Consider the following 16,671-nt stretch of genomic DNA (forward strand, 5'->3'; position numbering starts at 1 on the left):
CAACCAGAAAGAAAGGGCCACAGCAGCAGCCTTGATTCATTTCCCAAGGACTTCTTTCTAATACAATGATACATGCATTTTCTATTCATGTTGCTTCTGTCAACTTAACACCTTGAATCTCCTTTTGAAACTCATGGTATAAATTTTTTGCTTTTTCATTTGTAACATAGGAAGTAATGGAAAAGGCTCTATAGTTAAAGAATAATGCCTTGAGAACTCAGTTAAGTGATCATATATTATGCAGAAACTTACAAATTGAGAGTGACCAATACATACAACAGCACTTGCATTCAGGATCATTTTGAATTTCATAACTACTTTGAAAGAACAAGCCCAGCACTATGTTAATGAAGAAAAGCTGTACCTGTGGTAGGGGACAACTCATCCAGCAACTTCACCATGCCTTCTCCTTGCTTGGAAGTCCACATCTTGATGGGGGATCCACCGCCAATCCTGCGATACTGCTCTTGAATTCTGGGAGTTCGGCGTTTGGCGATGAATGGTGCCAGCTTACTAAACCATTTAACATGTAGGTAAGTAGATTTTATTCCACCATAGCAACCTGAGAAATATTTTCTACTCAATAAAGATAAGCAAAAATTTAAGACAAACCTAACAAGATCAAGCCTTTAAAAATAAAAGCTTGAGGTCACTGACAACAGCTAGTTCTTTGGAGAAAGAACAGAGATGAAGCTAGATGTTCTCTAAGGAATAATCCCCTCTACACTCTACCAGTTGTTCGAGCAGCACACCTGGAAGATTCAGGACTTCTGACATCCATGCAGAGAAGCCCAGATCCTTGCTAGCTACTATCTTATATATTGATTCTGCACCTAACAAGAATTAGGATAAAACAGAGGAGGTATATACTGCTCTTAATTTAACAAAATGAATGTTAAATCTATAGATATATACTTAAATAAGATCAATGATGTGTGCAAAAAATATGTACATTGCAGCCCTGTAAACAACCTAACTGTCCATCAGTGAAGCACATGCTAAATAAATTAAGGTACAACCATACAATACAATTCTAAACAGTCATTAGGAAAATGAGTCAGATCTATACAATATGATATGAAATAAGATATGTACTAAGTTTAAAAAAATAGCAATGTGCAAAATAATATACATAAGTACATTCAAATTTGTGTAACAAAGTTGGGGAGGGATATTTAGGGTGTATATATAGACTCAGATATGCACTGACTATTTCTGGATGTAACAGTATTTACCTCTGGGCAGGAAACGGGGAGGTTGGAGTTCAAGGTGAAAGGGACACTTACTTTGTACTGTCAACATTTTAATACTATTTGCATTTTTAAGTCATATTTATGTATGAATGTTTCACTGTAAAACCTATTTTAAAAGAAAAAAAAGAGAGAAGGATGTAGGGAAGGAAGAATGAAAGAAAAAGAAGGAGAATAGCAGTAATCCATATTCAAGTACCAATGAGTAATCAACATTGCTTCCCTGAGTGTTAATCAGCTGTTAAGTGCCAAGTACAAATATATCTTTAAAAATCTTTAAAGGTACTTCCATTGTGTCAAGACAACTACAATTTCCAGGGCTCTGGGGAGGAGAGGGCTCAAGCAGAACGCTCACTAACTAGCTCTCACCCCATGCAATTCTTTCCATATCACATCTTCTGAGTTCCTAAAGACAGGAATGCTGCTGCCTTAGCCACTGCTAGATATGCACTGAAACTCTAGAGCTGAGCTACATGTAAAGTCAAGTGCACTGCATATGTTATTTTTTTTTTAAAGCGCAGAGTTTTATACACACCTTACTTTTTATTTTGGGTTTTTTTTTTTTTTTTTTTTTTTTAGTTGTAGGTGGACACAATACCAAGGTTTGAACCCAGGACCCCACACAAGCGAGGCAAGCACTGTACTGCTGAGCCACAACCCCAGCCCCATATCTTACTTTTGAATAGGAAGTGTCATGAGGTCTCGGTCCAAGAAGAGCCTCAGAAGGAAGTCATGAACTTCTCCAAGGGTTTCAGGGCCTCCCATGTTTAGCATTAATATTCCAGTTTTTGGCTTCCTACATAAAATGAAATGCAACAGTTTGTCACACTTTTTATTATCATCCAGGATAGAAGCTTGGTTCAGCTAATAAATTCTCATCTGGATGCAACTGCCAAACCTTTTGCTTATGTCTCACGGCTGCCTTTTTGGGGACACAGCAGGCCTCCACTTCTCCATTGTCTCTTAGCTCCCTCCATTGCTCTTCACTGGGCTCAAGATGTTTCCCTATTAACCTGTCAGCCCTAAACAAAGATCTGATTCTTTGGGGACTGAGAGTTAAGGTAGATACCTAGCATTGTCCTGAGGCTGAAGAATCTATACATATCAGAGCCTTATGGACATACAAGTTCTCAACATTCTTAAATTTCAGGTTTCCACATGTGCTAAATAAAAATCTACCACCTACCTCAAAAAGAATTTTGAGAATTCAGTGGCTAAAGTACTGAGTTACTTAGCATGATCCGGCATATAGTAAATTCTATGATACAGAGAAGGGTTCCCATATAACGTTAAACCTCCCCAGTACAGCATCTCTCACTCATTTATCTGATCACCTCTCTTCTGTGTTAAGAAATTAGTTTTGACTTTAATTATTTTTTGCTACTCTGCTTCCTTCTCCACTGCCTGCCTTTATTCTTTCTTCCATGACTTCTGCTCTGATAAAATACATTTTCACTCTATGCTCACCTTTCCATTCTTCCTATAAATCCACTGCTTAGAGAATTCCTGGAAGAAATGCCACTTACATTTAAGTTAGTCTCAAGCTAAAGAATCAAGTATTGCATGAGCAGGAAAGAGCAAGCATAAAGTAAAACTCCTTTACAAATGTTTTAAGTCAAGTACTTCTGGAAAATGAAAAAAAAATACTATACAGAAAAAAAAATTTAAGACTTCTAAATCCCACATAACGTGGAAGCCTACACAGCCTGAATTCAGTTCGACTGGGAGTTCTCTACTCCTAATCCCTGCCAGGGGCAAGGTAAAGCTCAGGGCAAACTGACTGCCTCCACCTACTCTAGGAATCATCAAAGACCATGACCAGAGATCCAGAACTAGAAGGTCAGGGTCTGAGCTGGACCATGGAGAATGGGGGGCCTTGCATGCCCTCATGATGGCAGTGAAGAAAATAAAGGAGGGTTTCTTCCATCTAATTCCCTTTTCTTTTGTAAATTGAGATATATCTATGGATTCACCTATTTAGGACATGTCATAGAAATGGAAATACAACTGTTTCTGGTTTCTTTCCTTTAGCATAAAATGTCCATGGTTAATCCATGTTGCAGGAAAGAATCAGTACTCCACTGCTTTTTATTGCTAAATAATATCCTATTGCATGACTGTATCCTCCACTTATTCCTGACCAAGTAGCTGAGAAATAGCCAGCAGAAGTTTATCTGAGCACCATTATTTTGAATGGTGAGGGGCCCACTTCCTAAACCTAACATGGGGCCACCTCTGGCTCCCACAGCACTAAAGCAACCCCGCTGGGATGACTTTCTTTTGGAAGACTATTCTTAATGTGTTCTAAAGGTAATGATACTACAATTGCATCTTTTTTTCCCCTCCAGTGCTGGGGATATGAACCCAGGGCCTTATAGTTGCAAGGCAAGCACTCTACCAACTGAGCTATATCCCCAGCCCTTACAAGCCAATCTTAATGGCTGCTTTAAAAAACTGTTAACAACATTTGGCAATAACATTAAGGAACAGCATGTGTCAAATTTATACAGGTGAAACCACTTTCTTGATCAAGCACACTGTAGGTGAATGAAGTAGAAATCTGAATTCTTGGCTCGGACTTTCAGAGCAAGAACCAATTAACAGGGAAGGGGGAGGTGTAGCATTACAATGAGATCAGGGATTTTCCAATTTAGATTCCATTATAAAGATTAACTAAGATCACTTTTCACATCATTGTCTTGGACCAGGGTTTCTCAACCTCTGCACTCTTGACATTTTGGGCCAGATAATACTTTGCCGTGGAGGACTGTCCTATGCAATGTAGCATGTTTTGTAACTCCCTGCCTTCTACCTACTAGATGGCAACATATTATACCCTTCCCCAGTATGACAATCAAAAATGTCTCCAGACAGCACCAAATTTGTCCTGAGAGGAGGGAAATGTCCCCAACCCCCTGTTTAGAACTACTAGATTAGAAAAAGAGTTTTATCCTTTTTTGACTGAACCAAGTGATGACATTGAAGATGTCAGTCATTATTACAGAACTTTTCCACATAGAAGTCCTATCACTAAATTAACAGTAGTATGGTTTTCCTTTCTTGCTACCTCAAAATTCCAGAAGCATCATTTTTTGAAACTAATACGCCTTTAATCTTTCTACTTAGACCACCAGTCTTCTCCTGGGATCCTGTCTTTCACCCTCAAAATCTGTGACTCACAATAAATTAAGTGCTTTTTCCCATGGATTGCTGCCAGTTAAAAGATTACTGGTTAAGAAACCCCAGGCTAAAAGACTTACCTAAGCCACAGAGGGTATCAATGCGCAAACGGGATTTAGAACTGTGTTTTCCATCTATAACACCTGAGCTCAGAATAAAAGTGGCTTAAAATCGGATGTTACTCTGCCCTGCTCATGGTTTTGCAGACCCATGTTGATCTTACACATGAAAGAGATGCACATGATTTGAAAATGCCCAAATACACATGCACTTAATTCAAAACTGTGTTGTGCATGATGAATGGCGTATTAGTAAGCTCTAGTCGGACTCTGCTCTACTCCAGAATGTGAAGTGCAAAGCTTTAGTCAAGGGTCTCTGTCTCTTCTCCCTCCAGACAGAGCACACCTGAGACCAAGGTCTGACTAGTCAAATTCCCTTTGTTTAAACATAAAATTGTATGCAGCAAAACATATTTGAAAACTTCTTACTTGAAAAGGTTTAAATGTTTTGCCATTCTTACATTCTGGGACTCTCAAAACATAAGGTTTTTCTTTTGAACTACTAAATGTACATAAAAGAAACTTAAACTCATCAATTAATAAAGAAATAATTATTTTATAGTCAGCATTAAGGAAAGGAAACAAAATTCAAGTCTTAAATTAAACCTACAAGATGTAATTGACCTGTGGATCTATGCTACCTCTAGAACAGCCTGTAATTTTACAGGTTCCACACCAAATCTGCACATACACACATATACACTGTTTTGGGAAATAAAGTTTTATTGTAACACAGCTCCATTCACGTGTTCATGTGTAATCTACACTCTCACACTGCAACAGCATAGGTGCAGAGCAGAGAAGAGATGATATGACCTACACGGCCTAAGAAAATTTATTACCTTACCCTTTACAGCACAAGTCTGCCAAACTCTAATCTAGAATAGCATCCTCTAGTATTGTTATGGTTTGGGTGTGACATATCCCCCAAAAGTTCATGTTTGAAACAATGCAAGAAGGTTTAGAGAAGAAATGATTGGGATATGAGACCTTAACCCAATCAGTGAATTGAGAGGTAACTGAAGGGAGGTAGCATGCTGGAAGAGGTGGGTCATTGGGGGCATGCCTTTGGCGTATATATTTTGTATCTGGGGAATAGAGTCTCTCTCTCTCTCTGCTTCTTGTCATCATGTGAGTCACTTCACTCCACCACACTCATCTGCCATGATGTTCTGCCTCACCTCAGGCCCAGAGGAATGGAACCAGTGTCTATTAGACTGAGACCTCTGAAACTTAAGAGTCCCCAAATAAACTTTTTCTCCCAAAAAATTGTTGTGGTCAGGTCTTTTAGCTGCAGCAGCAAAAAAGCTGATTAAAACAAGTATTCCAGTCCAGTTCAGTCCATGCACTAAGCAGCATGATGCCTTTAAAAGATCTGGTATCAGAATGATACACAAAGGCACTCATTGTTTCAACTCAAATATGGAAAAAAACAGAAATAACCTATGCCCATAATGTGGGACTGGATGAATTATGATTTAATAAAACACTCCTATGCTGCTAAAATAATACAAAAGAATATTTATAGTTATATGACAACACAGTAAGTAAAGAGAAATTGTAAGATAATATGTACAGCATTGTCACGTTTCAGTAAGTATATATTGAGTGAATACAAATAGATACAGAGATAAAATGTTAGATGGTAAGATTATCAGTGATCTTTTTTATCTTTTATTTTCCCATCTGTATTTTTATTGCTTTTCTATAAATATGATAAAAAGTTGCTTAGAATCTAGGGCTTATTTTAGATTTTTATTTAATTTGAATAATTTAAATTAAGGCTATTTATATTATTGACTTTTGCCACTAGAATAATATAGTGATGAAATAACTTTCCTTCCAGGTTTCCACACTGAATCAGTTCTTCACTTTATAACAATACCTATTCCAGCCCCTAAGAACTTTGGGCTGAGATGGGAAGAGGGGCTGCTGGAGGCAGAAGTAGTGCCCTGCTTGGATTACTGCCAACCAAAAACGATGTCTCTGCTTCTCCCTCACAAACTCCATCTTTTAGGAGAACAGAGAGTTGAGAGGGAATGATTTATCACTCCCATGTCCTATCCCTAACAAACCTCAGTTTACCTAGCATTACATCAATGAACCTATGATCACCATGAAAAACAATAAATACAAAATTAGAATATTCCATTTTCATGACTGCATTAGCTTTACTACACTGACATCAAATCTTGCAGAAAGGTCAAGGAATCAAACAGGTCACAGCTACTTTCCTTCTTTCACTCTGCCTGGTGTGAAAGTGTACTATTTCTAGGTACCCTTAGATCTGAACAACTTCCCTTTATAAAGTCTGCTGTAGCTGCCCTTCAGAGGAGGACCTAAGGACAGCTGTGGCTTCTGCTATTGAAGAGGAACCTCAAACAACAGGCCTGCTGCCTCCCCCCAGCAAATAAAAGAGCTGAGGGGTGAAACATATACTTGATTTGTTTGATAAATTAAAAAATCATAGTATGTCATTTATAATTACGTTCTAATTTTGGTAGAGTCCTCTATAGAAATTATTGGTAGGTTACTTCCTCTTTAACCTGTACAGAACATGCTTCACAGGCATAATTATGTTAGGTTCATAAAGACATTTCCAGCATACACATAATTTATATGACATATTCCAAGATCAAATTCTTGCATGATTTGAAGATTAGTTTTATGTGTTCTATTTTCAACAAAATCCCTGCTGAGGGCTCGGGGACACTAAAATTTGTAGTTTAAGAACTATTTAGAGGACACCAAGAAAATAACACAGTACTTCCAATATAGTGGATTTTCCCAGTACCTCTCCTGCCAGGTAGCTTGGAACCACTGGTGTTTGCAACAATAAAGAAAGATCCTAAAATTAGACTCATACCTCTTTTCCGGTTGAGCTTGAGGTTTTGTACTCTTAGTCCGTTGGCCCGTCCCTGTGGTGGCTGTCGCTGCTGCTGTACCCAAATGACACCTCCATGGCTGATGGGCCCTTGAGCTGCCATGCACCACTGTGACAAAATTAAAGTGCTAGCATGAAATCTAGCTGGAAAGTAATTTCTTTTGAAGAGGTCCTCAGGGTATAATTCCTGGCTTTAAAATTTAAAGAGATGTGATGGCAGAGGTGATATTCCCAGCATTTCTCTGCAGGCGGGTACAAGTACTTAAGGCCTCTCCAAGGGGATGGGTGGAGATCTGCTGCCCTAGGATGGCTTATGAAAGCCTGCAGGGAGGCGATTTGGAAGCCACACACTGGCTGCAGTTTTGATATGATCCCTCATAAGAACCGCTGTACATTCTAAATGTTACTAAGGGTGGTGGTCAAGGGAAAGGTGAGGGGTCCACAGGAAAGATGAAGGGCTGATTTAGGGAGTGGGAACGGGTCAGTGTTCAACTAGCTGCAGATCTCATTTCTGCCTTCAAGCACTAGTAAAGCACCAGTGTTGTGAACGCCAGTATTGCCCTGGGATCCTGGCAATTGTGGGGGACCCGCTCTGGCCTTCCTCTCTCTGCACCCCACCCCATGCAGTATGCAATCTATATGGCCAAGGAGACAAGCCTGCCCAGAATCCATACCCCATATACCAGACCCAACTCCCAGGACGTAGGAGTTGACAATTCCCTGCTCCCAAAGCCCCACCCCAGCCCCACAGTCTCTTCATCTATCCTCCTAACGGTGGAATGTGTCATCAGTGTAAACAATCCTGGATCTGAAGGGTGGCCAAGGGGTGGCAGGTGGCAGGAAGAGAAGCAGGCAAGTTTGCAGGTTGACTCTCCCAAGGCCTCCACATTTCTGCAGCAGTTCATAAGAGTTCAAGTTCAAGAGTTTACCCTTCTAATTGACATGAAGGTCTATTTGCCAATGTCAGAGGATAAAACATATTCCATTTATTAGCTTGCTATCCAACATGTGCTATATGTGTGTGACCAAATATACTTTTGACCTGAGCCCCACAAGAGTTAAAAGGTAGGCCTGGAGAAGTCACATGAAACAAAGAGTCCATGTGCTATGCTCAGTTGTAGCCAGAGAGTGTTAGTTCTTAAACAAACAGTGAAATGAAACTGAACCCAAACAGTAGGTACTGAAGAGGGCAACATGGGACCATTATTGCTACTGTTTCTCATGCCATACACAGGACCTCCTTCCCCACTCTCAAGCCATTAAGTTAGAAATCAGCTAGAGTCTGTGGTCACACCACCCTGAATGTGTCTGATCTTGTCTCATCCTGGAAGCTAAGCAGGTTTGGGCCTGGTTAGTACTTGAACAGGAGAAATCAGCTTCAGATCAGCCTCCTGCTGTCATCCAAAGAGGCAAAAGTACACTGATGAGTAATTCAGGCTGTGGACCTGCCAGGTCTGACTCTGAATTAAGTTCTGTCCCTTACAAGCAGTAATCTCTGGCCAGGTTATAATCTTTCTGAACCTTAACATCCCCAGCTATAAAATGACATTTTTGCTATTGGAACTCTCATGAGGAATAAAGCAGACAGGACAAGTGAAGCACTGCACAGTGTCTGCCACATGATCAGTGCTATCATTAGTTTCATTTTAAGTTTCTAGAGAATAGGAACTACATCTGCTCTGATTTCTCTTAAATCACCCAGCATGTGTACAAAACATGGGAAAACAATATCTCTAGGTCACTTAGATTTCCAACTAATCCAGATTGTGCATATTCCCAACATAGCCAACTACATGGGTTTGTGCTGAGTAATCCTTACTAAGTCAAAATGAAAGTACAAACTGACATAAAGAAGTTCAATTCCTGCCCAGCCCAGTGGCGCACAACTATAATCCCAGCTACTTGGGAAACTGAGGCAGGAGGATTGCAAGTTTGAAACCAGTCTCAGAAACTTGTTGAGACCTTGTCTCAAAATAAAAAGGTCTGTGGATATAGCTCAGTGGTACAGCAGCACCAACGAGTTCAATCCCCAATACTGGGGGGGAAAAAAATTTCAATTCCATTCATATGAAACCTCAAAGTAACACACATCTCCTTATTTTAGAAAAGTTGAATTCTAACTACATGATGAGGTTTCACCAAGTTCTCAATCATGCTTCAATGTCCCTAATTTCATATATAAATAAGATTACATCAGATTACTTGGGGTATGAGAATAGAACTTCAGGTATTCCAAAATTTGACTAACTCATCATAAATAAAATTTCTTCCTGCAACCCTAAAAAAAGGAAAGGGAAGGAAGTTGGGGTAAGACTAGATTTTCCATCTAGTACATTAGAATTTCCTAGTACAATTTAGGAACTGTGGCTTTTTGAGTTGTTTAACTATTGCCATGCCCTCGTTTACCAAATTCTCTTCTCCATGGCTGACCAAATTCCTGAGAGGACAGTGATACTGCCCACTCAGGACTTAGGGTTAATATTCCTATCTGTTAAGGACATCTCTAAGACACTCCCCTCCCCTAATGAGCTAAAGGTTCTAGAAAAATGAAGTGCCTTCCACCAAACAATTAGAATTTGTTTAGCTATAAGAGTTAAAGTAATCTTTCAAAGCATGAACTGAGATTGCTAAATAAATTTAGCTTATAGCCACACAGGCAGCATAGTGTAGTATACAGAGTATGTTCTGGAGCCAGAAAGATCTGGGAAATCCCACATAGGACTAAGCTGTATGGCTGCACTTGGGAAACTGAATGAGCCACTGCAAGTCTCACTTTTCTCATCTGTGAAATGGTGATAAGGCTAACCTTGCCAACTGTTATGAAGATTAGAGGCGGAAAACACTCTATGCCTCGCCCCCAAAACAGTCCCTGGCACACTGCATGTGGCTAGAGAAAGAGATTAAGAATATTCAATAATACAGACTTCCCCACATATAAACTAGAACCAAGTGACTTTGTCCTGCCCACTGCCTTCACAGGGACAACTGGTTACCTGTGGAACATCTATAAATAATAAGGGTTATCAAACAGGGATATGCAGAAGAGGAAAAGATGATATAAAAAAAATAAAACTCCACAACTCCAGGACAAACCCAACAGAAAAATCATTCAAAAGTATATCTGTGACTTAAGTTCATGAGTATCACTTGTTCTTCAAAACCAAATTATTTTAATATTTTGGACACTTGGGGGAGAACTGTAGGCAAGGTACACAGGACTTCAATATATAACCATTTTTTATCAGATAGGAGATGGGGATTATTTCAAAAGGCGCACATAAAAATACGCATCATTTTGAATAATTAACGGTAGAAGCCAAGCACAGTGACTCAGAAGGCTGAGGCAGGAAGATCAGAAGTTAAGCAACTTAGCCAGGCCCTGTCTTAAAATTACAAAAATAAAAAGAGCTGGGATGTAGCTCAGTGGTAGAGAACCTCCGAGTTCAAAAGCAGAAATAAAGTTCTGAATTGCAATGATTAATAACAACTTGGGAGGGAACGGCTGTGCAGATGCCTATGGTGGTGATGACGGATGCCTGTGTTACTTCTAAGTGACAGGCCCTTAACATAACTTCCTTCCCGCAAACCCCAAAACAATCATTTAGTACAGAAGACAGAAAGTAAGGCTAGGTTAAGTATGACAGTTAACTAGTAAGTCTGCCAGGGCTCACGTCCACTCAGCGAACCCATGAGAATTGAACCCGCGCCTTCTGTGACCCTCCCGGCGACCTCAGGGTCCATCCCGGGTCCCTCTGCGCGGCCGTCTCCCGGAAGCCCGCAGGCCGGCGCGCCCCGCTGGGAACAGCCCGCCGCCCCTGGGTCGCCGCGACAGCCCCACTTACGCCGTTCGCGGAGCTGGGCTCCTGCAGTTCGCAGGGCCGCAGCCATGTTTGTGCCGGCAGAAAGCATTTCCGGGGCAGCCTCGATCGGGGACCTGGGTTCCTCTCGCGGTGGCACCCTCTGGTACCGGTCCAACCAACACCGAACCCAGGGAGCGCTCCCCACCCGCGTATTGATCCCTTATCAGATGCCGAAGCACCCGGCGCTCTCGCGGCGCGCACGCTCATTCGCTGCCGGACGGGGGCGGGGCCAGGTGAGGACACGCCCCTCATCGAAAACGTGTCCTCTCCACGGCCGACTCTGCGGGAGGGCGTGGCCTGGAGGGCGGGCCTGGCGAAGAGACGCCCCTCGCAGCTGGCTGGGAGCTGCCCACTGTGAGAAGGTGGCCCGACCTGGACTAGTAGCCACCTTTCCTCCTGTCACAGGTCAGTGCACCAAAGTGCCACTCAACTCGTTGCCCTGGACCGATCTCCTGGTTATGTCTGCCAACCTGGTCAAGGCAGGAAGACTCCAGACATTTCCATCACTGTAACCTAAATGTAAGGATGCTTTTGCCTCAGTTGTCCAGTTTGCCTGCTTAGTATAGCACAAGTGCGCAGACTTTTTATTTTTTACTTTGTTTTTCAGAAAAAGGGATTGTTTTGTATTAGGCAATCATGTCATTTGATTTCTCAGCAGCACCTCTAAAGCAGCTGTTCGACCAGTGACATCAAAAAGTGAACATTATACTGCTAATATGAGAGTGTTAGGAAAAGTGAAGGACAAGCTGGCAAACGCATTTCTTGGGGGGCTGTTATAGTAAGGTTTGTCAGAATCATTTCCGAGCACCTTCCCAATTTAACCGCCCACCCCCAATTTCACGAGGACACCTTTCCAGCAATTCCTACATTCCTGCACCTCCACCAGCCCACCCTGCCTATGTGTGTCAAATATATCGTGAACATTGAGCCCTTGGTACCGAAAGGTCCTCAGGAATCATTCATTCACTGAACCAATGTTAAGCACCGACTGTGTGCACTAGGTAAACAGCAGCGAACAGAAAAGATCAAGTTTCCTGTAGGAGATTAGGGGGAAAACAGAAAACAATCTAGACATAGAGTATTGTGAATGATGATGAGCGGTTAAGAATGAAGCAAGGTAGGGGAGCTGGGGAAGGGGCAGGCTATTGTAATTTGAATCCAGTGGGTCAGAGAAGTCCTCACTGACATTTGGGCTAGGGCCTGAAGGACTTAAGGGGCCAAGTCATGTGAAACATTCAGGTCAGACAGGGTCTAGATCAAATTGAAAACCAATTTTTGTAGCTAAAATTCGTGTTCTTGATTGAATTAATTTATTGGCTTTTTATGACTATAAGCCCAATGCAAAATGTCAAATTAAATAGATTGTCTTTTATATTACCTCCATGATCTTCTAATGCAAGCATGACATTCCCTGAGAAAAGGTAGTAAAACTTGCTCCAAGTATCAAACTGCCTGTGCATTTTGCTAATTCTTGACTCATAACCAAATTTTTATGTGTCTGAAGTTGCACTTTAAAGAGGTGATCTTTGTAGATAATATACTTTTCTACACAGAGTCAGAATCCATTTTTTTTTTCTAAATAAACTACATAAAAAGGCTTTACTCCATGTTCTGAAATGCTGTGCTGGAATAAGTATAGACAAAAGAATTAGAAAAGGCCAGGGGTTCAAGATGTCTGATCTATGTGAGATCTTCCTGGTCACTTCTGGGAAGTCCTGGGTAAGTCACCTCTCTATCCTGGGTGCTGAGCCTACCTGCTAGGTAGAGATAAGAGGAGTTTCTGGCCCCTTCCAGGAAAATGCTGATGAGTTGTGACAAAGCATAAAGGTTCCAAACCTCACAAAATTAACAGTTGGGACAGATTAGGTTTTTGTTCAACCAAAAAGGAGAAAGGAACTAGCAAAAATGCTTTATTACATATGTCAATGTAATGACATTTTAAGTGAATTAGCACCATTTCATTCATTTTATTCACATATTGCACCTATTATGCAATCTACTTGTAGATTGTAACTGAAGGTGGAACCTCACAGTCTTGCTTCCTCAGAGAGTACATATAATTGTTATTTCTAACCTATGGCTTATTTCTTACAAGCACTATTACAACAGCTTTTCAGTGAATAACTTTTTATGTTCTTATAAAAGGAAAGCAGATAAAATATGCTTTTATACAAATCCTTTTCAAAACTGATAGAAAACACAGCCCTTAACTTGGAAATTGTGAACTCTGAATGCAGGTTTATTAAGAAAACCAGAAGAGACCCTGAAAGACTAAAGGAATGTGAAGAACTATAATAGACACACACACACACACACACACATACGCATGCGTGTGCGTACACATACACATTTTTTCCTGACTTACACATTTTTAACAAAATTATATACCAATTCCATTAGCAAATGGAAGGCTAAAAGGCACAGTCTCTGGGCTGCCTCAGATAAGCAGCACCCCTGCCCAAGGGAGAGGGTTTATCTCAGCCTGGGTGACTTAATTAGTGAATAAAGCACTCGCCTGTCACCAACAACACTCTGAGTTCAGCATGTGATTCCAAATAAAATGAATTTGTTGGTTTCAGCTCAATGCTTCAGGAAAGCAGGGAGAGGATCCCCTAATTCATTATTTGCCATGATTGGCACCTCTGAGCTATACAAACTAAATTCAGATTACTCAACTCTGTCTATAATCAGAAAAAGAATGGGGGAGGGGATTCAGTGCAAGGAAAACAGTGGCTGCATGTGACAAATGGTGAGCTATAGTGACTACTCAGAAAAATCTGATCAATTGTCCCCACAATCATTTTATGGCAAAGAAACAACCAAATCCAGATCAAGACAATGTACATCTTGACTTACCCTTTTTAATCACACAGAGCCCTGAGTCCACCAGTGGTGATGGGCTTATTGATATTCATCTACACATATCTACTGAATGTCCACTATGAGTAAAGCATTCTGTCAGGTAATATGAAGGACAAAAGCATTAAAAAGTTAAGAAGGAAATTGTACACAAAGGTAACTCATTCACTTGGTGCAGTGGCGCATGCCTGTAATCCCAGCCTCCGGGGAGGCTGAGGCGGGAGGATCATGAATTCAAAGCCAGCTTCAGCAATTTAGCAAGGCTCCAAGCAACTCAGTGAGACCCTGTCTCTAAATAAAATACAAAAAAGGACTGGGAATATGGCTTAGTGGTTAAGTACCCCTGAGTTCAATACCCGGTACCATAAAATAAAAAAATTAAACTAACTCATTCACTGATGAAGTAAGTATGTGGGAAGTCAGCTCTCTGTCAGGCGCATAGTAGACACCGGGCATCCAGAAATGAATCGGAAAGTCTCTACTCTCATGGAAATAATGTTATAGAAGGCAATGTAGATGATCATCTTAGGACAAAGATAAGATTTACAATATAATGTCAAGTATAACTAGGGGACTGGAAGGAAAAGGAATGCAGAGAGGCCTGAACTGCTAGTTTGGGCAGCGCAGTCAGACAGACACACCTCTTTGCAAAGGTAGCATTCAAGTAGGGACCTGAAAGAGGGAAGGAGTTTGGTTAATCCTTGGCATTCTTGGCTGGTAGAAACTGCAGCACACCAATCCCTTCCTCTGATGTCATATGGCACCTCCACATGCTAACTTCCCCTCTTATCAGGACACCAGTTTTATTGGATCCCACACTTACCTTAACAGCCTTATTTTGATTACATCTGTAAGAGCCTATTCTCAAATAAGGTCATATGTACAGGCATTAGGAGTTAGGATGGCAACATATTTTAGGGGGACACAATTCAACATACGCTAGGCTGCTGGGGAATAGTGAAGAGGCCATTTGGACTGAGCAGTGAGTGGGTTGGGATGAGGTGAAACGAAGGCCCACAGATGCAGAACTTAGTAGGTGATGAATGGTCTTCTGAGTGATCTCCCTATAACAGGGATGCTCAGGTTTCTGAAGGTTCTTTGTGGAGCAGAGGGGACACCAAAGTTTCTGAGTCAATATTAAGACATGTCCTGCATCACTAAATACTTTCATTTCTGCCACGGGTCATGACTGTTTTGAGCTCAGTTTTGGTAAGAGTTGTTTGCAGACTCCCCTGCTCCAGGTGGTGATGAAAGGGTCTCTACAGAGCCTTTCTGCTTTCTGCAGGACCTAGGAGTCTTATCCATCTTGGATTAGGTTGGTGTAACCTCTCTGCTTGGTAGTGCTGCTTTTTGAAGATGTGTAAATTCAAAAGCCAGGGAGTAGATTCTTCCCAGAAAGCTTTTACTTCCTACGAAGAGCTCAGACAGATGGTAAGTTCTTTGTCCTCTTTCCGAGTTAGAGGACCAGAATTTGGAATTTCTTCTCACAGAAACAACAGGCCTCAGAGGCCCCTTTCATGCAGGGGTCCTGCCCTAGTTATACCTTCCTGCTCTTGCATGGCCATTCTAAGAGCTCCCCCATTCTATATGAATGCTGTTCTTGAACGAAACTTTAAAAGGTTCCTCAATGCCTTACCTGGGTTCCATTCTCCTCCAGCCCCACCCCATTCATAGCTAAATCTGAATCTGCTAAGGGAATTCCTTTCATGTCATTGTAACCTAACAACTCTGACTTTGAGAATCTCTCTACCTCCTCCATCCAAATCTGATTTCCTGAGATGTCTTTTTTTCACATTTAGCAAAGATTGGGCAGGGGTATTATATTTATCCAGAAAATGCACATGTAGTAGGGAACCCACGGTGAACAGGAGTTTCCCTGATAAAAGTGAGAGCTGATTTCTGGCTGAGTGGGCAAAGAAATGCTTTTCATCGAGGTGGTATTAGAATTTATAAGAGGAGGAAGACTGAAATATTCTGGATGTGGGAAGTCATTCTGGATGCAGACCTGCACAGATAAAGAAAAATTAGCCCTAATCCTTCACATTGTGTTTAACCTCACCTCTGTGATCCTGCACTAGAAAAGACTTCTGCCTCCCAGAGCACAGCCCTTGTCATTTAAAGAATGTTTGTCCAATACTAATGGTATAAGACTGATTTACCTAAACTTTCAACTTCCCTGATCTCTCTTCCCCCTTAAAGACCAAAACAAGATTAAGAGGTTTTCAATATTTAGAGGGGCATTATGACCTTGTGTATGTGAAAGAACAACAGATTGCTAACGTAGGGTTTTGTAAGATCTCTAGTCTACTGGACAGACACCTAAAAGTCTTTAGCCATCAATCACTTCCAAACTGAATCCTGCCCCTCCTATTCCTCTTTTGCTTTCAGATGAAAGTAGCTTGAAATTTGTGCTGAATTAAGATGGTCCTTCAGTACCCTGGTTTACCACCTTCTCAGGTTTGCTGGCTTACTGAATAAATCCTTTTCCTTCCCCAACAACTTGTCCTTGATTCACTGGGCCTTTTTCAAATAGCAAGTAAATGGACATGGGTTCAGTAACACTAGCTATAATAAGTAAA

General features: G+C 41.1%; 1 protein-coding gene across 2 annotated transcripts in view; it reads right to left on the reverse strand.

The window, feature by feature from the left end:
* Positions 1 to 11,425, reverse strand: part of FECH (ferrochelatase) — a 32,711-nt gene extending 21,286 nt beyond the window's left edge. For both annotated transcript variants that reach the window (XM_079109505.1, XM_079109504.1), the window contains exons 1-4: positions 11,216 to 11,425; positions 7,356 to 7,482; positions 1,927 to 2,046; positions 365 to 513 (exon numbers count right to left, since the gene is read on the reverse strand). In XM_079109505.1, the coding sequence (XP_078965631.1) occupies positions 365 to 513; positions 1,927 to 2,046; positions 7,356 to 7,482; positions 11,216 to 11,282 (463 nt within the window). In that variant the 5' untranslated portion in view covers positions 11,283 to 11,425. The remainder of the gene's footprint in view (positions 1 to 364; positions 514 to 1,926; positions 2,047 to 7,355; positions 7,483 to 11,215) is intronic.
* Positions 11,426 to 16,671: the final 5,246 nt, after the last annotated feature.

Source organism: Sciurus vulgaris (genome assembly GCF_902686455.1).
Source record: "Sciurus vulgaris genome assembly, chromosome: 13".
NCBI classification, from domain to species: domain Eukaryota; kingdom Metazoa; phylum Chordata; class Mammalia; order Rodentia; family Sciuridae; genus Sciurus; species Sciurus vulgaris.